Source organism: Corvus moneduloides, chromosome 4, assembly GCF_009650955.1.
Source record: "Corvus moneduloides isolate bCorMon1 chromosome 4, bCorMon1.pri, whole genome shotgun sequence".
Classification (NCBI taxonomy): domain Eukaryota; kingdom Metazoa; phylum Chordata; class Aves; order Passeriformes; family Corvidae; genus Corvus; species Corvus moneduloides.
The window spans coordinates 2,368,589-2,392,149 of record NC_045479.1 but is presented as its reverse complement, the minus strand read 5'-3'; the positions used below and the strand labels follow the sequence as shown (position 1 = coordinate 2,392,149).

The window sequence follows — 23,561 nt, the reverse complement described above, 5'->3', positions numbered from 1 at the left end:
GAGTACTGAAGGGGGAGGAGGGGGGCAGGAGAGATCCATTTTTGCCAGATTGCAACTATATTCCAGCTTCAGAGGCCAAGAGTGGGGAAGTTTGCAGCGTAAAACCACAGAGGTTTGACAAGCAGGCATTCCCCTGGCTCTGTTGTCAGCATGCAGACAGGCAGCACAGTTCCTTTGGCACAGAATTGCTGCAGTGAGCTGATGAAGATCTTTTCAGTCCCTGGGCTTCCCAGTGCTGTCATGACAACAGCTACTTTCTCGGTCCTGCTGAAACCCCTTTTCACATTCAGTGAATGCCACACACAGAAAAGTAGGTTGTTCTCATCAGTCTCCCTCTCTCCCTCAGATTTGATTGATTGAGAATAGGGAGGGGTGCTGTACTTCTACAAGCTTGGCTTATTTTCCATGAACGTGATGGATCCTTCATCTTACAGGAAAGGTTTGAGGAGTTATGAATAGAAACGGTGTTTTAATAGCTCAGAAGACAAATACACTATCTGTAATAAACATTTGTCATTAGTGGCAAATGACAATGAAGTCATCCTGCTGGTTTTGTAATTGTTAAATTAGTTTTTATTAATTTGAGTGTGACTTCTGCTGTTCAGTGAATGCCCTAATAACGGCAATTCAAGTCTTTGGATGCAAATCTGAACTTTTCTGAAATTTGTGTGTTTGCTTGTGCTCAAGCCTACCAAATATTAAATTCTATTTAAATAAACTAATTCTGTATCTCTCTAGCTGTTTGATAAACTTCCATGACCTCAATTTTTCTTGTAACATAAGCAGAGCAGTGGGGAGAGAAGATGAATTGTCCAGCTGTTAAGTTTTTGGGAAATCTGGACTTTGACACCTCCAAGACAGTATCTTGCCCCAGGCTGGCCGGAGCGTGTGATAAATGCCTCTCTTAAGGATAACCTCTCTCCCTTAAGTCTCTAGCATGCCAAGATCTGGCAATCATGGAAAACATGTAATCTCGCTTGTCATTTCTAATCTCAGGGGAAGTAGCAGGACCCTACATTTGTCATCCGGGCTATCGTGGGAATTCTGAATGGAGCCATCAGTCTTTCAGGCTGCATCCAAACCTGCCTGCAGGGACTCAGGGCTTGGTCCCAGTCACGCAGCTCAACTCAGCTGCTGGGGCTCCCAACCAGGACTCCCTTCCTATCTTTACAAAGCCTGGTGCGAGGCAGGAGTGGTGTGAATATGATTTTCATCCCCACGTCAGGCTGGGGCAAAGCCAGGGTATACGGTGATATTTGGGAACCCAGAAAAATACTTACTGGCTTTGCAGATTTAGCAGTGCCTGTGTCTCTGTGTAACATGGGAATATCTCAGTTTTCCGGAATCACAGAAAGTTAAGGTTGGAAGGCACCTCAGGACATCACGGAGTCCAAGCCCCCTGCTCCAAGCAGCAACAGCAGGAACAGGCTGCTCAGGACCATGTCCAGGTGTGGTTTGAATATCTTCATAAACAGCAATGCCACAGCCTCTCTGGGCAACCTTTTCCACTGCTTGAAAGTGAAAAGGTTTCTTCTTATGTTTAAATAGGATTAATTTTCTGCATCTCAGTTTGTGACCATTGACTCTTGCTCTTACCAGATACCACTAAGTCTGGCTCCATTTTCTTTACTTCCCCTCTCAGATATTTATACCTTGATGAGATCCCCCTGAGCCTTCACTTTTTGGGGCTGAACAGTCCCAGCTATCTCAGACTCTCCTCATCTGACAAGCTCCACTCCCTTAATGATCTTCAGGGCCCCTTGCTGGGCCCACCACAGCATGCTCTGGGAAGCTGAGAACTGTGGTTGGAAGGACATGTGTTCACAAGAGCTTGATCTTGGAAAGACAGGAGATTCTTTCAAGAAAAGAGAAAAAAAAAAAAAAGCATACAAACTTTATAACTAGATTTCTGCAAGGGGATTTTCATTTAAATTTTATGAAACATTAATTTAAAGAAATCTAAAACTGTTCTATGGAAAACCCATATTGTACTTACGACCACAAGTTGAAGAAGGGGAGTTACCAGAAGTTGAAGAAGGGGATTTTTAAAGTAATCCTAGAATGTGGAAAAGCTGCTGTAAACTTGTACTCTTTCCAAGCTGTGATTTGTATTTAATTAGCATTCAATTAATTATGCATTTCTGATTGGTTGTAATGGTTACACACCAGTTTTTCAACATGCAAGATCTTGATTACTTTTATGGTTTTTGAAAAGAATTTCCATGTGTGCAAAAAGGCCTCTGCTCCTGACTTCACATCTATATTTTTAGTGGAAAAAAAGGGATTTATTTCCTAGTGGGCTTGTGCATAATGGCCCCCTCAGCTGGGTTGACCTCCCCTGGTTTTACTGTGAGGTTCTGCAGCAAGTGACCTGCAGAAAATTAAAGGACATACTGCTGACAGCCCTCTACATGTACTCAGGCACACACCTTCATTTAAAGCTGGAATCCAGCTCTGTTTTGCATAAGAATGTTGAAAAAACCAATTCCCCAAATTAACAGCAAGTAAAGACTCTATAATCTGGAAGCAAATATTTTAATTATCTCTGCCTAAAATGAATCTAAATTACAGCATTTAAGGATGTTGATTCTTCTGAAACTTAGGAATTTTGGCTGCGTTTTACTGAAAAAGAGCAAACTGTGCCAAAAAGAAAGTGTACACAAGGAGATTTAGGATACTTTGGGAGGAAAAGAAAGTATTTCTGACAATGTATGTAGGTTTTTTAGTCATAGATAAAAATATTGACAATACTGATGACAGAGAAAAGATGCTCTATTTGCTTGTACAGTCCTCCATATATTACTGTTTTACCTATTCATATGATCTATTGCATCAGTTATTTAAATTTTCCAATGTGGCATTTGAAAAACTTTCCCAATAGTTTCAAAGAAAAGCACAATGCAGTTTTAGCATACATTTATGCAAGTTCCTGTAAGCCACAAAAATTGAGAGACATGGGGTGACAGGATTAATATTCAGCTCTACCAGTGCAAAAGTACTGCAAGTAGTTTTTGTTTCTGAAGCAAATTCTGAGTTCATTCTCAGTGGTATCTATAACTAATAGATTTTCACAGCTGAACAGTACCTACTTGAAATTCTGTGCTTATATTTCAGTTTTTGCAGCAACCTGTAGAGCACACCAATGAACCATATTACAAGGCCTCCTAATGCCTTGAACTCACAGCTTTTTATCTTTCACTTACAAGAAATTTTCACGCTTTATTATTTTGCATTTCCTGTTTTCCTTCAATATAATTTGACAACAAATTGAGCATCAATTAGCGTGTATTTTAGAGGCTTCACCTACTTGTAAGGTACGTGATTCCTTTCAATTACATCAGAATATCTATGGAACATGGGAACACTGTGTTTATAGATGGCTTAAAGCAGAGATGCCCTCATCTCCACTGGGCTGGCACGAGTTTACCACAAATGCAAATAAAATTAATGTTAGGATGTGCTTTTGGATGAGATCCAGAATGATAGAATGGGGTTTTCCACTGCTGAAGTAACTCCTGGTCCTTCGTGTCACCTTAGCAAGTTGTTAATTTTTCTGTTCCTCTTTTCCTCGTCCCCCAGAGTGTTACATCTGACTGAGCTGGCTGGAGCTCTCTGAAGTTTCATGACCTAACAGGAACAGAATGCCATTTCATTTTTTTTTCCTCCTAGTTACCACTAAAAGCAGTTCCCTGGTCTAGCTCATGGCAGGAATTTCAGGGACAGCTGTGCTGGCACTAGAGAAGAGGCAGCAGATCAGCGTGACACAAAGCAGGGGCAGGGCAGAGGGGGAAGAAGGTCCCAAGCAGTATCAGGAATTCCTTTTGCTGCAAAGCGTTTTGCAAAGCCAGTTACAACCCCAGAGAGGGCTCAACACTCAGGGGAGAGAAGAGGGACCCTTTCCCAACATGCATTCCCTGCAGCCTTCTTCTGGTTGGCCCAACCTAAGCATGGCTTGTAGCTTCTCACAGTCATGGCTTCTAAGCAGACAGCACAGGCAAAGATTAAAGGCAGCTTTAAAAAGAAAAGAGCATGGAAGCTGAGTTTAAAGGGAGAATCAACTGGGTGCTGCAGGAGAGGGTGGGGTCAGAATTGCATCATGAGGCAATTTCAGCGCAGTCTGAAGGGAAGGGTGAGAACCCAGCGCTGGCTGCTCACTTGAAGCAATGAGAGATCGTAGCCTCTTCCTTCAGACCTTGAATTTGGATGGGGAAGGGTGGGGCAGAAAGAAGGGAAGGGTGCAGTTTCCAGAGGCTGCTGAGCAGGCAGAATTCTGAGCAAGGTGAGTCATGAGGTGCAGGCAGCAGGAATTTCCTGCACTGCTTTAGACATACATGGGGAGGCAGGGGTTGGAGAAGGGAGCTCAGTGACCAGATGCTTGGCTTTACAGAATCTCCCCAGGTATCCTAGCAAGTGTAAGACTGGATGTCACCTTTCCTGTGCCTCAGGCCTATTTAATTTTTCTTCTCTCTTTCTAGGCCTTTTTTGCTGTTTTGAAGTGTTTTGCTTGCATACTGTATATCATAGTATAGGTATAATATAATGCTGATCAAAACCTCAACAAACCTGCCTTACACATATAAGATCTTCTGGTGATCTCACCTAAGTGACCCTCAAGAAAACCCCACAAAACAGTCAAATTGTTGTGAATCAAGAAAAGAAGAAACTACTTCTTTGGAGTGTGCTTGTTACTGATCCTGCTGTCAGTGTGAATGCCCTGCACCCTGGTGTTCCTGAGGTAAGAGAATAAAATCTTAATTTCTTCTCCCTGCTCTGCTGTGTCTACAAGTTGTTTTTGCACTAATGGTCCGGCTTGGAATCTTTGCCTGTGAACAGCATCCTTGTTTATCTACTGGCTTTTAAAAAATTTTATTATTTTGTACTTGGTTGATTCCTCAACACAAATGTCTGAGTTTTACAGCATCGTTGTAAGGTGATCATTCCAAGCTAGACTGAGCATATCAGAAACCCTTTGTGTGAACGACAGAGTAACATCCATCGGCAAAGCCCAAGTGAACGATGTGTTTCTTCTCCAAATGATTTCCTAACAGGAATCTCCTCCTTTGAGCTTTTATCAGACAATTCAAATGTAAATGATTTAGACGCTTTTGCAAGTTGTAGAATCACCTGTTCTCTGACAGATCTCCTCTTTCAAGAGGTTTGAAACGTCAAAAAACCTCGGAGAAAAAGGAAATCTAGCTTCGGTAAGCTGTGTGGGTTTGTACAGAGAAAGCTCAGTGAGCAATAATCATTGCTGCTTGCACTTGATTAGGACTTTATTACAGCACTCAAGGGCCGAGCCTGGACACAGAATTTTGTGTCTTTGAAAACCTGAGAGCAGGACACCAAGAGATTATCACAGAGATTTTCTTTGATGACTGTCTGCTGCACTAGTGACCCCTTTGGTACTGCGCGCTTGCTTAAATGCCAAGTGATTTCCATTACGCAACAGAAACGTCCTGAGGTTTCCTTCCCTGACCGCCTCTGAATACACAAATTACCTAATGAGCTGGCGTCTCTACCGCCCTGCTTAGGAGAGGGGGAAGTGGGAGGTGGAATCGGTGCCAAACACAAGGAGCCTTTGCGTGCACACACCACCTCAAGGAACCCAGAGAGACTTGGGGGAAAAAAAGACACTGATTGCCTTGAGCACACCGCGGAGCCGATCAGGACAATTTACATTAGGGTACATAGAGTTCTTTGTGATAACTTTTCTCCCCTTTATCTTATATCCATCGTTTGTGAAAGGTGTCTTTTAACTAAGTCCCTCATACATTTTTGGTCTCTCATGACTCAATACCTCTCTGATTCTGTCCCCTGCTACAGCACAGAACTGCAGAAGGGCGTCAGTGAGTAACAGAGACATAGGAATTATTTCAGCTACTGCCGTTTCTGGACTGAATCAAAGGGTGGGTTGTTTTCGAAACGTCACACTTCGTGTTTGAATAGACCAGCGACTGCTACACCCACCCGGGAGCCCCACACCTTCCTCAGTGGAGAGCAAAGCACAGCACACACTGTTACCAGGAGGAAAGGCAGAACAGGGTGCAGAGGCTCAGGGTTTGGTGCCTGTTTTGGTGGAGTTAGAAGACCTGCAGTACACATCTTGCACAGATGAGAAGCAGCATTGCAGCTGTTCTTGTCTTTTTTCCCCTCTGCATTTTTTTTAAAGCATTCTTAGCATTTCCACTTTCTAGCTGAGGCTGCCTTCTAGAAATCTGAGGAACTATCATCACTTTTTGATTGTTGTTGATTTCCAAAATTTGCTTATGCTCCTCTGCATAAGCTCTGCAGGCTAAATATGTTATTGGTTTGTTTTCAAAGATTAATCCAGTGTAGAGTCCCTCTTCTCCAACCCCCTGTTGCTGCTTCAGTGCTGTGGCTCTCTATTTTGATGCTGCTACACCGCAGCTTGTTCTTGTTGCTGCTCACAACTACATCTGTTGATGGGCTGGGAGCCACCTCCAGCTATGCAAATGGAGGTTTTAGGAGCACCTTCTCCAGATTTTAATCCTACGCAGATAACTTCTCCTGGAATCCAGGATCTCTGTGGACATGCCAGATATGCCTGCTGTAACTTGAATTGGTGATGTTCTTCCTCATGTGCAGAAGGCGCAATGTTTTTCTGGACTGAGTTGTGGTTCTGTGTTTTGTACTTTGTTTTAAAACTAAACTACCACAGCTTCATGATTTTTGTTTTAAATGTGGCAAGCTCTGTAAGCGTTGGGTAAAGACTGACAGATGTAAGACATTTAAAATTCACATGGAATACCATTTTATGCTTTCAATTACCCTTCTCATCTCTCTAATAATTTGTCAAACTGCCCGATTTTATCTCTGTGTTCAGATTATACCCATCTTCCTGTTCTACTGCAAATCCCCATCCTATATACTTTGCAGTAAACTTTATCTCATTTTACATTATCATTAAATGACCTTAATTTTCAAACACTGTTCTGAAGGCTTCTATGTGATTGACAGGCATGCTGCTGAGATTTCACCTTTCCCCTTCTACACATCCATGGGTTTAGATTGGGTATTAGGAAGAAATTCTTCCCTGTGAGGGTGGTGAGGCCCTGGCACAGGGTGCCCAGAGAAGCTTTGGATGTCCCATCCCTGGAAGAGTTCAAGGCCAGGTTGGATGGGGCTCTGAGCAACCTGGTCTGGTGGAAAGTGTTCCTGCCCAGGGCAGGAGTTTGGAACGAGAAGATCTTTAAGGTTCCTTCCAATCCAAGCCATTCTGTGATATTTCACAGTCCCCTTTCGTCACACAGCTCTTCCCCGGGCGCCAGGAAGCCCCTTCCCTGCCAATGGATGTTTAAGGCCAGTTTGCTCTGGTTTATTCTGTCTCCACACTGCATAGCGTGGCCGCATTTTTCACTCCTTTTTATCGGTGGCGCTGAAACCCTTTCCCTGCCTCCTTTCTGCCTCGGCCCAGCCCGTGCTGTGGCAGCTCTGCCCGTGCTGGGGCAATGCCGCCCGTGCTGTGGCAGCTCTGCCCGTGCTGGGGCAATGCCGCCCGTGCTGTGGCAGCTCTGCCCGTGCTGGGGCAGCTCTGCCCGTGCTGTGGCAGCTCTGCCCGTGCTGGGGCAATGCCGCCCGTGCTGGGGCAATGCCGCCCGTGCTGTGGCAGTGCCGCCCGTGCTGTGGCAGTGCTGCCCGTGCTGTGGCAGTGCCGCCCGTGCTGGGGCAGCTCTGCCCGTGCTGGGGCAGCTCTGCCCGTGCTGTGGCAGTGCTGCCCGTGCTGTGGCAGTGCCGCCCGTGCTGGGGCAATGCCGCCCGTGCTGGGGCAGTGCCGCCCGTGCTGGGGCAATGCCGCCCGTGCTGTGGCAGCTCTGCCCGTGCTGTGGCAGCTCTGCCCGTGCTGTGGCAATGCCGCCCGTGCTGGGGCAGCTCTGCCCGTGCTGGGGCAGCTCTGCCCGTGCTGGGGCAATGCCGCCCGTGCTGGGGCAGTGCCGCCCGTGCTGGGGCAGTGCCGCCCGTGCTGGGGCAGCTCTGCCCGTGCTGGGGCAGTGCCGCCCGTGCTGTGGCAGTGCTGCCCGTGCTGGGGCAGCTCTGCCCGTGCTGGGGCAGTGCCGCCCGTGCTGGGGCAGTGCCGCCCGTGCTGTGGCAGTGCCGCCCGTGCTGGGGCAATGCCGCCCGTGCTGTGGCAGCTCTGCCCGTGCTGGGGCAATGCCGCCCGTGCTGGGGCAGCTCTGCCCGTGCTGGGGCAGTGCCGCCCGTGCTGTGGCAGTGCTGCCCGTGCTGGGGCAGCTCTGCCCGTGCTGGGGCAGTGCCGCCCGTGCTGGGGCAGTGCTGCCCGGGCGGGTTCACAGCGGACCCGCGCCCTGCAGCTGCTCCCGACGAGCCTCGGGTCTCCCTTTCCCATGCGCTGCACGTCCCGCTTTGCCCGTGAGACGAACGGGGGGCTCCGGGGCTGCCCGGACCCGCAGTACCTGGTGCCCCTGGAGCTCTCCCGGTCCCGCTGCCGCTCCCTCCGCCTGAGCCACCCTGCTCCCGGCAGCGCCAGCCGGGAATGCCGATGCCCCGCTGTGGGACACGGGCGCCGCCGGGATTTGTCCTGGAGCGAGGCGGCGGAACCGGGAGCGCTTCGTTCCCAGCTCCCGGCGCGTCCCGCGGAAGTCCCCGCTATTCCTGGGGAGTGGGATGACGCGATTCCAGTGGGGCGCTGGGATCCCCGGGGGATTCGAACCGGGATCGCCGGGAGATTGCAGCCGGGATCCCTGGAGATTTCAGCTGGGATGCCTGGGGGATTCACGGTGGGATCCCCGGGAGACTCATGCCGGGATCCCGTCGCCCGCCTGCCACCGCCCCTTCGCGCCGGGGGCGGCAGCAGCCGCCGCCGCTCCGCCCTCCCCGCGTTGTTTGTCCCCGGGCGCGCTCCGTAGCGCGTGCGGCGGCGGCGGCACGAGCCGGGCCCGCCCCGCCCCTCCCCTCCCCGGTGCTGCGGGTGCGCGAGGAGGGCGAAGGCAGAAGGGGGGGGTGGTGGGAGCGCGCACCGGCCGCGCGGAGCGCGCACGGGCCGCGCGCGCACGCCGCCGCCGTGCGCACGCCCGCGGCCGGCCCCGCGCGCGCGGCAGCGACTCGCAGGCGCCATGGCGGCCGCTCGCTGCAGCGACATGGCGGAGCCCCAGCGGCGCCTTCCCGGGCAGGCGGCGCCCGCCGAGGAGGAGGAGGAGGCGGAGGTGGCTGCCGCGGCGGAGGTGGCGGCCGCCGGTGGGGCTGGATCCTCGTCGTCGTCGCCGCCGCCGCCTTCGTCCTCGGCCGCGGCGGAGCCGGAGCCGCTGCTGCTGCTGAACGGCGAGGCGGAGAGCATGTCGGAGCCGAGCCCGGAGAGCGCCAGCCAGGCCGGGGACGGGGAGGACGAGGACGAGGAGGAGGAGGAGGAGGAGGAAGAGGAGGAGGAGGAGGAGGAGGAGGAGGGCGGCGAGGAGGAGGAGAGCAGCCTGGTGGGCAGCAGCAGCAGCAGCACGAGCAGCGGCTGCTGCAGCGACGAGACCCGCTCGCCGAGCCCCGGCGGCGGCAGCGAGGCCGACGCCAAGGAGGAGCCCAAGGGCCCCCGGGGCAGCCAGGAGGACGGGCCGGGCCGCGGCGGCGGCGGGGGCGGCAGCAGCTCCAGCAGCGTGTCCAGCGGCGGCGACGAGGGATACGGCACCGGCCCCGGCACGGGCGGCGGCAGCAGCTGCGGCAGCGCCACGTCGGGGGGCCGGCGGGGCAGCCTGGAGATGTCCTCGGACGGGGAGCCTCTCAGCCGCATGGACTCGGAGGACAGGTCAGTGTCCGGCGCCCTTCCCCGGGCAGAGCGGGGCGTCCCGGGGGCGCTGCCGGGCCGCCTCCCCGCCTCGGCAGCCTCCGCTCCCCGGGCGCCGCCCCGCTCCCGGGCGCGGGGGTGTCACGGCAGCCACAGGTTTCTCCGGCCAACTTGTGCCGGGCCCCCGCCCCTGCTCCTCGGGCCCCCCGGCAGCCCGGCCCTGGCTGGGGAGGAGGGGGCGCTCCCCGGCCCCGGCCATCGCCGATCCGTGCGAGCCCCGAGCCGGCCCCGCCGGGCGCTGCCTCCTCCTCCCGGGGCCTCTTTCCTCGGAAGCTGCGGCTTTTTCTCACATGGTGCTTTCGGGGTTCTTCGGGGTTCTGTCTTGCGCCAGCGCGCAGGTGGGGTGTACTAAAGCTTCGGGATGGGAAATGCGTCTGTGGATGCGATTTTACCTGCGCCCGCAACAGGGTCTCTGCTCCAGAGGGAGAAAACCGAGTGAAAACCTCTCAAAACATGAGGGGAAAAACCGAGTTTACTAAAATAAAAAGGAGAGCAGCCTTTCCTGCAGTACGTGTGCGCAAGTAATAATCATGCACAGTGTGAAGTGAGGCTCGGTATTTGGAGGGTCAGAGTCATCCTTGAATGAGTTCTGTAATTGTGAATTACAGAATCTGTAAAGATGAGTTCTTGAGCTTTTGTATGTTAAAGCTACACACTTCATTTTAGCAAGAGTCTAGCTCGATTCTGGTGGAAAGGCTCAACGGAATTCTTCTCACACATGGTTGAATTTTACCATTCAGGTCTGTTTCAGCCTAGTGAGTCAAGCATTTCAAAGAACGTGGCTTATGTAGTAGCTCTCTTGGCTGTTGTATGCAACAGTTTACTTGAGAAACTGAAAATAGGAGGCGAAAAAGACATAGAAACAGTGTGGAAGTGCTGTATGCTCCTGACTAATTAGTCCTTTCGAGTTAAGAAACTTGTGCAATTTTTCTCTATGTTTAGCAGAAAAAGTATCAGACTTTCCTGCTAGAGTTACAGTTAAGTAACAATCAGAATTTTATTTGTATTTTCTTAAGATAGTTTTACTGTTAAGTGTGGAGAATTATGTGGTTTGGTCCAGAAATGTACTTTGAATATATGGTAGATCAAAATCTTTGTAACTGTACAAATACCCATATTTCAGAATGAAAATGGGGCATGACTAGACCTAACCTCGAAGATTAAAACCAGCCCAGCAAACCCCTTGTGAGTCAGTTCCCCAAAACCATGTAATTGGCCTAAAAGTCTTAAGAAGACAGAAAAAAATTTAGGTCTTTGGTTTCCATCAGACTTTTGAGACTCACAGAAGTCACATTTTCTTTCTTCTAAACTTATGCAAGTGGAATGGGGGTGTGGATGTTGGGGTTTGTTTGTTTATAGGTTTTGTTTGTTTTTTGCTTTTTTCAAAAGCTGAGATTTTATGTGAAATTGAGTAAGTATGGGAGTAGACTTCTGCAAAAACACCAGGTACATAAAGGAGCTTTAAGATAACAGTTTCTTGTTTTTCATAGAGTGAAAGTCTAAATCTAATCCTGATCTTATCCAAGTGCGTGTCTGGGTTGAGGAAATAAGAGAAATAACTTGCAGGGGTTTTCTGGAAGTAGCGTCATTCTGCCTTGCCTGTGCGCTCCAGAGCTGGTTGCTACTTTCTTTCTCTGTCATTGTTCTCCTGGTCCTCTTGCTGTACATGGTTAAATCCATGTGTGTGGATCCTTGCTCCTTCCCTGTACCACCAGTGCACACTCTTGCGGGAGTGGGACTCTGTGTTTAGTGGTTTAAATAAGGACTGTACTTTGTTTTTAATCTTTGCAAAGTTAATCTTGACCTGCCAGGATGAAAACTTGGGGTGTTGAGAGAGCATTTTGTGCTGTAATTCCAAGGCCTGCTTGTTGAGTTGGTAGGAGAAGAGCAGTGCTGCCAAGAGTGCCATTTGTTATTCCTGGTGATGGAAAATTTCATTTGGTGTGTGCTCTTTGCTGCAGCATGTTAGAATACTTTATTATTTTTGTCACATGTAGTCCAGCAAGTTGCTTGCTTGACATTGTGTTCCAAATGATTGCTGCTGCTTGGAAGGCAGCCACAACATAATCCTGTGCCTTTTGGATGATCAGGCAGACAAGCAGAGTGTGGCAAAAGGTAGGGGATGTGCTGAAGAGTTAGAGTGCGTAAGTTGGGATGGTGAAATACCAGGGAAGAGCTGGAAACAGTTTAGACTTAAGGGTGAAGGTACATGTATATAATAACATATTGAAATCTTGAAAGACGTAATCATTCGTTGATTTGGTCACCTCTGAATTAAAATGTAAATTCTGTGACTATAAGAGAATGATACTTGATCTATTAAGTGTTGTTTTATATGGAATAGTTTATTGTACAGTACTTCATGACCTTTGCTGACTCCCTGTGTCTCCAAAGTCCTGAGGAACTCGGTGTCTGACTCTTAGTGTGCTGTAAATTAAGATTCCCTGGGGGGGGGAAGAGAGAGAAAAGGGGAGAGATGGAACCAACAGGCTTGACTTTACAGTCCCTGGGTTTAGGCGGAGGAAGCTGGTGGAAGAGTGTACTTGGTAAAGACTCTCCTGCTGTCAGCAGGTTTGGTAAAATTCAGATCATGCCCCTGGGCTTGGGATTTTTTTTCTTGTTTCCTCTTTAGAAAATTTGAATGAATAAAAGGGTGTGGTAAGAGGGCCTGAATTCCATCAGTGATCAAATTCCCATTTCCCTGTGTATGTGCTTTATCATTCTCCACATTGTGTTATCTCTGATTTTTCCTTTAGTGATATCAAATAGAAATGAAGCAGATGAAGAGGAAAATCTTGCATATGGTCAAAATAGAGCTACTGTTCAGCAACTTCTATTTTTAACATTTTATTGTATTTTGAGAGTATCCGCTGATAGAATAAATAATTGGTAGGAAATTTGTAAGTATTTATAACAACACAAGAAATAAATATAGAGGTGACTACCAATGCCCTGAAATTAAGGTAAATTTTAACCCTCCATTTCCATGCACACAGATAGACTTTGTACTTAGTTACAACATGCTTGTCTTCCCTCCCAAAAAACCCAGAAAGGGAAAAGCAAACCCCAGACTGATGCCTTGGATAAATAACCAGGTGGCATTTTCAGCTCAGCAGGAGAGTTTGGTGCGATAACTCTAGGACTGACAGGTATCTTGTTGATCTGTAGTAGTTCCATTTTTGCCCTGGGAACTGTGCTAAGTTCCCAGTACTATGCAGGAGTTTGTCTACAACTCCGTGAGCAAGCTCAGATCAGCTGGCTGAGTAATAATAGTCTGCATTCAAGCCTAGTGATCGTCTGGATTTACAGTTAGAACAAAGACTATTATCAGCATGTGAATGCTGCTCGTTTTCTTGTGCCTTTCCCTAACTTGAGACCTGTGCTGAAAGGATGGATGTGTTCCTCCAGAGTCCTCTGGAGCTGCTAGTCTTGGTGCAATGCTGGGAAACATTTGACAGGACTTGAAAAGAAAAACTAATGGTTCAGTTAACTATAAACACTGAAGCTGGACCTAAGCAAATGCATGGATTTGGGTATAAAACAGCTGAGCTGAGTGCAGTGGAGATGCATCTGCAGCTCACTGGTGCAGTTATTGCTGAATTATGATATTTTCTTACAAACACTTAGTTTACTGAAATAATTTAAATATTGTTTACTGGAACACTTATTATGGAAGTATATTTAAATCTGAAATAGTTTCATCATCAGATTTTGTTTGATTTAGAAAGCAGTGGTAGGTCTTGCAGTTTTAAGAAGTTGTTGAGCAGAAATTTGAGTAGTAAATCTGTATGAAGAGCTTTTTTTTTTCTTCACCCTTGTGAATTTGTCTTGTGTCTTCATACTGTCATCTATAAGTTACCCCTGGTTTACTGTTCTTACATTATCTTTACCCTTCTTAGCAGTTTATCCTTTGCTCCCTCCTCCTGACTAGGCAGGGAGCATGGCAAAGGTACATTTAAGCTGCAGGATCAGCTGTTTTGCTGAGTGATCTGCGAGTGCTGATTGATGTGCTGGTAGGCCAAGTGTAACAGGTTGTATTTGGACCTATGTAGTAATCTTTCCCTTAGGCACAGAACTAATTAATGTCCATCTTATTCACAGGCAAGTTTCATATAACTTGTAATGCTTTGTTTTGTTTGTTTGTTTGGTTTGGGTTTTTTTTTTTATTTGGGTTTTTGGGGGGGGGGGGGCAGATAGCCTTTCATGTTTTTTGTTATTCACCAAATCAGTTACTGAGAGGCCGTGACTCAAAGAATACTCAGTAATACTCAATGACATTTTGAGTTCTTAACGACATAAGACTTGCAAAATACTTGTAGAAATGGTATTAGTCTGTTCCTATTTAATACATGAGCAGCTTTGAAAACACATTTCAGAGAAGTTTTTCAGTAGTAAACTTTTTGGTGCTTTAGATTGTGAAGTTTTTTCATTTTACTGAGTGAAATGACAGTGTGGAACTAATGGGTTGAAAGATAAGAGGTTTAGACATGAAAATTCCAGGCTCTAGTCTGAGTTTTTAAAAATCTCATGTAAAATGAAGGTCTTGTCAACCTTTAAGATGTATGCTGATTTTAAAATATTAGTTTTAATTATAGTCTTTATCTAGCTTTTAAACTCTTTTATCTCTTTTTTAAACTCTTGAAAAGAACTTTCAAGATTGACTTGGCAGTGGCACGCGAGTTGTATGAGTGACATTTATGAAGGCAGAACAGTAAATTTGAAATATAATCCGGAGGACATGTGGTACTAATAGGTGTGTTTCATGGATCCATGTGACCAGATTAAAAAGTGCTTCAGGCCTCTCTTTGCTGCGCAGTCTCACTTGTTCCTATGCAGGAAGTGAAGAATCATTCATTAGGGCTTATGGCAAGGTGGTTAAGTCGTTAAATTTTTTTTGAGTGTGTGTAATATTGCCATGTCACAGTGAGCTATACAGAAGTTTACCCGAGTTTCAGAAATTCTGCTGAAAACTGTATTTGCAGTATTTCTAACTGTATTTATTGTTGCTGTAGTTACTTGCTTTCAAATTGCAAAATAAACCCCTTGTTTCTGTAATAGTTATGTTCAGGCCTTTCTGGCACGGGAGAAAATAGCTTTTGATGGGAAGACAAAACAGCCCAGATATTTTGTATGGTGAGTATCTTTATTACTAAAGCTGTTGGTTGGTATAATTGAGTGGTTAGCATGAGGTCTTTTTGTGAACTAGATGAAAGAGCTTGGTATAATGAGCTGTTATAGTTATTGTAGTAAGATGTAAATATACTTCATAGAATTTGAGAAAAACATTTTCCTATTCACTGTAAGACAGAAATAGTTTTGCTTTTATGTTGGACTTGTACGTCCACACGGGTCTGTGTGCATTTTGTGTAAGTTTGTGACATCATCAAGTCTGGTAACTTCTAAATACAGGGTTTGATAGGTGGGTTTTTTCAGGGAATTTCCTAGGCTGTAGTGGAAAAAAACTGTCTTGGTTTTTCTTTTTTTTTTTCCCTTTTCTTTTTCCTTTCCCTGTTTCACTTTCCAGTGAAGTTAAACAGGGTGTTAGGTGCAGCCTGAACAGCCGTTTGGCAGAGATGTGACATCATGCATTTCTGGAGCTGGTCACAAAAAAAACTAACTTTGATTAGGTGATGCAGTGGAGATGTTCTGCCATACCACTCTTGCTCAGTTCTTTCCACACTCTTGAGTACCTTTCATCTATTTACATATTTTTTTAAAAACTCTGCCCAGCTGAAGAAGAATGGGGAATGAGCAACATGGAGAGCTGGCATGGAAGTCAGCAGTATGGAAATACACCTAGAACCCATTGCCTTGGGGTGGTTGTAGAGCAGTCTGTTGTTGGCTGGGAAAGTGGTGCATGGCATAGAAGGGAGATGAAAAGCAGATGGAGCTTTTGAGACAGGAGTAGAGGTTTCTGGCAAGGGGATGATGTGAGATACACACTGAAAACTTCTGGGACGATAGGGAATGAGATATGTCTAATAGCCTGAGGGAAAAAAGAGAACTTAACCCAAAGAAAGTGAAAAATTGGTCTCTGCTGTAAAGTAGCCAAGTAATTGCAGGGAGTCCTTGAAACAGGTGGGAATGTAATCTTCAGTTAAGTTGTGGAGGAGACAGGAACAGAAGAGGGGAAGGAACTTCTTTGTATGAACAGTGAGTTTCATCCACTCTCCCAGTTACTATTAAAAAACCATGATGGCATGACTTGCAAAAATACAAAGTGGTAATTTTGTAAGATTCCCTGAGGTAGAGATTTCTTTGGTTATCTATCCATGTAGCTGATTATTTTTTATAACTTTATATGCATTCTGTCTGGGGTTGTTCATTTAAATATGAACATGTTCAAAAATACATGGTTTAGAAAATGAAATATAAATATTCCATGTTATACTTGCTGTTTATCATTGGGTTTGTGATATGCTAAGACAGTGATTACAATTGTGGTTTTGCAGCATTCAAAACCAACAAAGAATTGGGAAAAAATTTTGAAGCCTCTTGAGATGCTGAAGTACTTTTTTTTTTCCCCTTAACCATGGTAAAATGCAAAAGCAAGAAAGACCTGGGATTTCTTTTCCCATATCTAATTTTCTTCTCTATACTAGAATTTACATTCTTAAATAAATTTTACTGAACTTCTGTTGCTAATGTTTAACGGATACTTTCTTTCTTTGATAGAGGTTACTTAAGGTATATGCCAAGATATTTGATAGAGAAAAGCAAAAGATTTCTTATGATCTTGAAAGTACTGTTGTCCTCCTGATGCACCATAGAGGAGTGCTGTAATTCAAACAGCTTGTGTAATGTCAGAGGGAGAAAACTGCACCTTGGTTGTTTGAATTGAGACTTGTAAAAAACTTACTGTTGGCTCATACAGTGGTATTATTATTTATTAAATATGCCTAAATAAGAATCTAGAATAACGGATGTCCACTTACTATTAATGTCATTCCATGTAGCATTTTGTATAAATTATTAGCTCCCCTGTGAAGTTGCGGTAAAGTCCTTATTTTGATCATTTTAGTTTATTGTGCTGTAGTAATGACTTAGATTCCAAATGAAAAAAAAAAAATCTTAAAAGTGCAAAGAAAATATTTTCGATATATGCAAACAGAGAAGTGGAAATATTTTTTTTTTTTTTCCTTTGAAATAAAACTCCTTTTGGCATGTCTTTAAGTAGACTTCCTTAGGCTGACTTGAATGCTAAATTATAGCTTAGACAATTGGTACAAGTAGAAGTTAATTCAGTGTCCAGCAGAACAGGGGTCAAACCTTAATTTAGGACCTTTCTATTATGAATTAAGCCAGTTAGTGGAATTGTACTTTGCTGGTTTCCTTGCTTTTGATGCCTGGTTAATACTTGAAGGAGCAAGTATTCACTGAGGTACTAATAGCAAGGCTGATACTTCATACAGCGCTATTCTAGTTGTGTATTTTTTTCTGTATTAAGTTGAATTTAACGTGATGATAACTAAAACTAAGGATTTTTTGTTTCTCCTCTGTGAGTTTGCATCTTTCTTTGGTCATTTTGTCTTCCGCTTGTTTTCTGTGTTTTGTGTTCTGTGGTGAGGGGAGGTATCCTGAGGTTGGGAGAATGGGAGGGTAATACCTACAGCAGATGAAATTTCCTTGACACCGTGCCTGAAGGCTGTTACCTTCCAGTGTTGATTAGACAACTTTGTAGTGGTTATGGGAATGGGAATGTGAAGCACCGTTAAAAAAAAAGTTATTTCTGGTCATTCTTTAGTGAGTGTTTTTCTTCTCTGCTTCTCCTAAGCTATGCTAGTAAACACACACTTTTATCAGTAAAGACTGAAAATTGTAAACCACTTGTTGCTGTTCTCCGACTTTTCAGGGAGATTATAAAGTTGAAGATAACGTGGTTCCCAGAAATGAAAGGCAGTTTTATTTGTATCTTTAAGGCAGAATCGAGTACAGTTTCTTGATTTGTGTAATCCTTTTGCAGAATGTCGTCTTTGCGCTGTCATATCGCAAGGCATGTATGTTTAACCTGCTCTATTTTTGCACTGCTCCTTGGGTATTTTGGCATTCTGAGTTTCCTCATTGTGTTTCCAGTTGCTTTGTATGCTACACATCCTGTGATAGTCTGGGTTTGTGTTATGCAAGTATTATGAGCCCAAATATTCTAGGGCTAATAATCTAAATAATCAAAGTAAGTGATCCGGGAGAGTGCAAACAGCTCTAGAGGTGGTGAATCATAACGTGCTTTCTCAGTCTTGTTTTGTTTCCTGTGCGTGTTTGTTATTTTAAGTTCCTTCGATTTCTCTATCTCAAAGAGCTTTCCTATCTTCCCTAGTTTTATATTATCAGGCTGAAGTGTTTGCAGTGTTGTTCCCTTCTCTAGGTATTTATGCCTTATCTAGACGTAGCTTTACTCTAAAATCAGCTGCTGCTTCAAAAAGAATTTTAAAACAAGGTTTTAATGTTACCACTTGCCACTCCATATAAAATTCTTTCCCCTGACTATTTTATTTTTCACTGTGTTGCTTTCTTAGTAGTTATATAACAATACATATATTCAAAAAAGAATTTTGCAGTCTTGTTTTTAAGACTGATTGATGAACACTTTGTGAGTCTTGTTCATCTTGAGAAGGTTTTGTTAGAGTAACTTAAGTCAGTGTAAAGCATAGATTTGATAGGTGTGATTTCCAGAAAAATGCTTAAGTGATTCAGAAGCACAAGTGCTTCCAAGTGAGTGGGTGCTTTCTTCAATCCTGCAGTCCTGGAAATGATGATCTTTTTTTCTTTATGTTGCCTTAATGATGCTTCTACTTATTTTTCCGTATCCTGTTTTGCCTTCCTTGCCTCGGAAAAGCTGTGGAGACAGTTGTGTTGTCTGTCTGCTGTGGGGGTCTTGGTGGATGTAATGTGCAAGAGCAGATGTGGACAGAAGGTGCTGCCTTCGAAACATAGTGGTGGACTTCCACTTCATGTAGTCCTGGTTTATTTTTTGTGATCCATGTATTCTGATTTCTTGTTGCCACATGCTTGCTCTTTGGCAGCCATTTAGTGTTCTGCATTCTCTTCTTGTTTTGTCTTTTTTTTTTTTTTTCATGGTGGTTTATCCACATACACTATTTTTTTCTTACTGGTGGTGGGTTTTTCTGAACTCAGAAACTGATCATTACCAGAAATTATTTTGTATACTTTCTATTTAAAGTAAAGACAAATAGCTTTCTCAGCAAAATCAGCAAAAAAAACCCCTTAGATAGGCAGGTAGCTGAAGTTGCTTTCTGTCTCCTTTGAAACTTCTATCTGGGTTGGTTACTGGTTCGTTGAAAAGAAACTGTAACAGCTCTAAAGCATAATGGTATTTTCATGCCACGATGGAACTACATCCATTAAAATAAGACTGTTTTGCTTGTGAAACATAAATGTTTGGTTTGGGGAATTAAACTGATAAATTACTGAAATTTAGTAGGAGGAGTTTATCTGTTACCAATACAAATGCATCATAAAATACCAAATTTACCAAAGATAAGCAGAGGAATAAAAAAAGATCAGGAAAATCTCAGACTTTCCTGCTCTGTTGCTGATTTATGGTGACTGCTTATGTTTTGTGAGCTCTGTTTTCCTTAGGACCTGTTTTAATCTTACTTTTAAATTGGCATGACCATTTGGAGAACATAAAGCAAAAAGATTAACTGAAACCTCCTTGGCCACCTGTGTAGAGGTGTTTTGAGCCCTGCATTTTATTGCATACTGGTACCCCCATGCAGATGTTCGGATTGTAACTTCAGAAAGAGGTTGGCATTAAAGTTTGCTTAATACTCATTGGATGTCAGCAAAAATTAAACCTTAGTACAAAAACATGGGAATTTATTCTTCCTCTGCTTTTGTTTGGGAGCCAGTAGATCAATTTCTGTTACTAATCTGTTGTGTCCATGGCTCCCATGTTTGGAATTGATGGAGATATTATAAAGTAGGACAGGTGGAAGAGCTTCCTCTCAATGATGGGAGCTGAGGGTTTGATAATTTTCAAGTTTTGTGAGGATTTATCTTCGCTCGATCTTTGATTGCATTAGGAAGTAGTGAGCTCAAATTGATTTGAATTTGGTGGTGTTGAAAAGCTGTTGTGGAACTTGTCCACTGGCCAGAGCTGCACACCACAGTTTTCCACCTCTTATCTTGGAAAATAATAGGAGTAATGGGGAAATTGTGAAGTTTTTATTTTCACTCTCAAGTATTCCTAGTGAAATGAAAACAGTGAGATGCTGGGGGATGTCACTAAGCATGTCATTATTTTTTTCTTTCAATGTTTCTGTTTTGACTTGCTCTTTGTAATTGAATGATTGCAGTTGGTGCTGTTTGTTTTCTTTTGGGATTAGTACCTAGTTGTGATTTAGTCTTCCAGGTGATAAAAGCTTTCTGTTGATTTCTAGCTTTTAACCCTTGAAGTTGTTGTGAAATGTGACTGACTGTCATTCACAGTGTTCCCTTTATTCTGAGGTTGTTTTATCTGACTGTAACATTCAGTTTTCTTTCTTAAGCTTCCTTCATGGATTAGACCAATGTAGCTGCAACTGTAAGGGGAAATGACAGAGTATTTCACTGACCAGTGAAAGGCAAAGAAACTAGCAGGCTATGTATTTGTGTTTGGTTTGATTTTTTTTAATCCTTTGCCTGTTTACTTACTTCCAGTAAGGTTTGTAGCATTTGGTTTCAGAGGCAATCTGCTGATTTGATGTTTTGTGGCTGGATTATCACTGTGTATTTCAGAATAAACTGTTCTCAAAACTTGGAGTAGTGCAGTGTGCAGCTTGATGGCTGTTCAGTAGTGTTGGTTTCAGCGACCCTGCAGCGTGTGTTTGCTGAAATTGCTGTTTGTTTTTAATTTGATGCTTTCCAAGATGAGGCTTTTCCGTATAGGCTCTGTCAGGATCGTTCGGTGTTAGCTGAATTCAGCTGGGTCCTTTGGTTACCTCCTGAACTGAACATCTGGGCACTGGGAGCTGGGCGCTCTCGGTGGAGGTGCTCTAACCCTGAAATGAGCTCCTGTTGATCAGACTGAAGGGCTGCTTGTTGACCCTCGAGGGCACGGTATAAGGCCCATCTGTTAGGGCTGAATTTTGCCTGAGGGAAGGTTACTTCAGTTAAGGTCTACAGGGAGTATGTTTAGCAGACATTAAAAGTATAATAGCAAATTGATTGGGCTTTTGTGCATGTGTTCAGTGCCTGGCTCTGCTCTCGATTCAAGTGGACAGTTGCTAATGGGATTTTGTGGAAACTAAAAATGAAATTATGTTGCTATTCTTTCAGGGGTTTTGGTGATATTCCTTCTAGACTCTTACTCTCTGTTGTTCTGAAAGATTAACAAAATCAGGGAAAGAATAAATTTTGGGCATTTCATTCATTAAATTCAATAGAAGGTATTACTTGCAGTAGTAAAGAAAACAATCTCCTTGGAGAGCCAAGTGTGTGTCAGCAGTGATGTGCAATATACCATTTTATTTAATGCATTAAATAATAGTCTCATTATAGTTTTATGCACATCTAAATGTACACAGAAATTAGTGCCCAGATGTAAAATATGAGGTTTAAAATTTGTACGTTTTAAATTGTGAATAAGTTGGATTTTTCTTCCTTATAGTAAATACCCATATTTACACAACTCCAACAGTGGCTTAATTTTGCTCAGATCTTTAAAGGAAAAGAATAATCCAGAATTTAAAGTGCTTGAAAAACGTTTTTTGTTTTCTATGAAGTGAAAAGGACTGGCAGCTTCTTACAAGATTTTTGGTATTATTTTTTTTGTTCCATGATTGTTTTTAAATTAGAGTTTGAACTGAACTAATGCACAACCTGCATTTGATTGTGCAGGTACTAACCTTTTAACATGAAAGTGCTGCTAAAAATACCTTAATCTTCTTGATAATGAAGATTGTATTATTTCTAGCCACAGGTAAAACAAGTACAGGTAAAAATAAGAGCTGAAACAATGCCTCTGAGGTAATGAGTCCTCTATTTAAGCTTGCATGGTTTTGCTTAATGAACACATTTTAAATGTCAGTATCACTTCAAAGCTGTTGATCTCTTGGTAGAGGGAAAACTTGTAGGAGGAGAGAAAAATGTCTGACCCCTCTGAGAAGATTCTGTGTTTTCAGTTCTACTTTGCTGCACTTGGCAGACACTGCCAGTGTATGTAGACTTGGTGAAATGAGGTGTGGGTTTAGTAAGGCATTTCAGAAAGGCATTCAGTTCTTGCCTCTAGACCTGTGATTTTTATGTCAAGTTGATTCAGGTGCTCGATTAGGATGAAAATAGGGACAACTTAAGCTCGAAGGCTATGGTGTGCTTGCTGTAACAGTTCTAAATTTTAGTAATTAGTCAGTCTTCTGAATGGTGCTTCTTAAAAACTGCTATTGTGTATGCAGGCTCTCTCCAGCAGTGACTGTTTTTGATGCTCTATTGTTCGATATGACCCCTGAGCTGAACTCTCTGAAACTCAAATGTCTAATGTTCTTCATCAGGCCATGGTCTATAGATCCATTACAATGGAGCTGGAGCCTGCCTACAGCTTGGGAGCAAACCCAGACCTGTCTGTCACTGGCAAGAGGGGAGTGCCACAAGCGCTTCAGTTCTGCTCGTGTCGTTCTGCTTTGATAGTGGCAGGCAGGCTTTAAACAGATCTCCTGCCTACGAGAAAGGGACTTAGCAAAAGGCAGAAAAACTTGCTTTAACTTAGCTAGCTAAAAGTCTGTTTCAAGGTCTTTGTTCCATTACCAGAATGTCTGTGTTTTTCTTACTTTGTTTTCTCCTCTTACGCACATTATTACTTTCCCACTTGTAGGTTTTGTGGATTTTGGGTGAGAAAGCAGAAGGATGTAATTTCCATTACTACCTTCCCTTTGTTAAGGAACCTTTCCCTCTCTCAGATCGTCGCAGGCAGACAGAAAGTCGTATTGGGTTGAAAATCCCCAATCATAGACTGAAAGATACACAGGCACTTTTTCTGTAGTCCAGCCCTTCTTCGGCTAAGTGTTAGCACACATCTTATTTGCTTGTGTGACCTGTCCCCACACCCTTTCTGAAATTCTGAGAAACAAAAAAGTGGATGAATTGGCAGCTCCAACAGACACGGTGTTGCAGTTAAGTCTTCACAGACTTAGCAGCAGCCACAGCTCTGACTGTAAAACTTATCTTTCTGCTTCATCTCGAAATGGGCAGGTCAAGAGACCGCCCAAGTCAGTGTCTTTGATGTTACATATAGTACAGACTATTCTCTGAAAAGCTTCCTGATATTTTCTCAGTGTATGAAAGATGAGAGAAAACTACACACACTTGAGCAGTACTGGGCACTGGTCTTTTCACAGATTCTCTTTGCGGCCTTTACCTCTTTAGTGACGGACAGAACTTCCTAAGTGAGACAGAATCTAATTCTAGATTTCTTAATACTGGGAGGCACCTGATCATCTGAAATACACTGGTTCTGGAGATAGAGAAGAGGAAATAAAAAATGTATGCTACATTTTTATTTAACAGACTGTTAGTAGAGGAGGAATGTGCCAGGGCACTGAGTTTCTTGCATTAGACTCTACCGAGAATCTATCAAGAAAGTCCATCCAAAGGCAGTGATGTCTTGTTGTGTGACTCCTGGTCGTTTTGTTTTATAGACAATTGAGTTATTTCTCTTGTAGGTTCTGTTACAGCAATATTTGTCTGTGCTCTTTAATGTCCTAGTCAAAGTTCTTCAAACTAGAAGGAAGGAGGGCATTTTGTCTTAAATATCAAGCTG

At 44.1% G+C, this 23,561-nt stretch overlaps 1 protein-coding gene and 1 long non-coding RNA gene across 3 annotated transcripts in view; both read left to right on the top strand.

Moving 5' to 3' along the window:
* The first annotated feature begins 4,330 nt into the window (after window positions 1–4,330).
* On the top strand, window positions 4,331–6,951 carry LOC116442762. The gene is made up of 2 exons (XR_004239638.1): window positions 4,331–4,735; window positions 5,824–6,951. It is a non-coding gene; the product is annotated as an uncharacterized LOC116442762 (long non-coding RNA).
* A 2,110-nt stretch (window positions 6,952–9,061) lies between these two features.
* Window positions 9,062–23,561, top strand: part of AEBP2 (AE binding protein 2) — a 43,327-nt gene continuing 28,827 nt past the window's right edge. For both annotated transcript variants that reach the window (XM_032106184.1, XM_032106182.1), the window contains exon 1: window positions 9,062–9,769. In XM_032106184.1, the coding sequence (XP_031962075.1) occupies window positions 9,093–9,769 (677 nt within the window). In that variant the 5' untranslated portion in view covers window positions 9,062–9,092. The remainder of the gene's footprint in view (window positions 9,770–23,561) is intronic.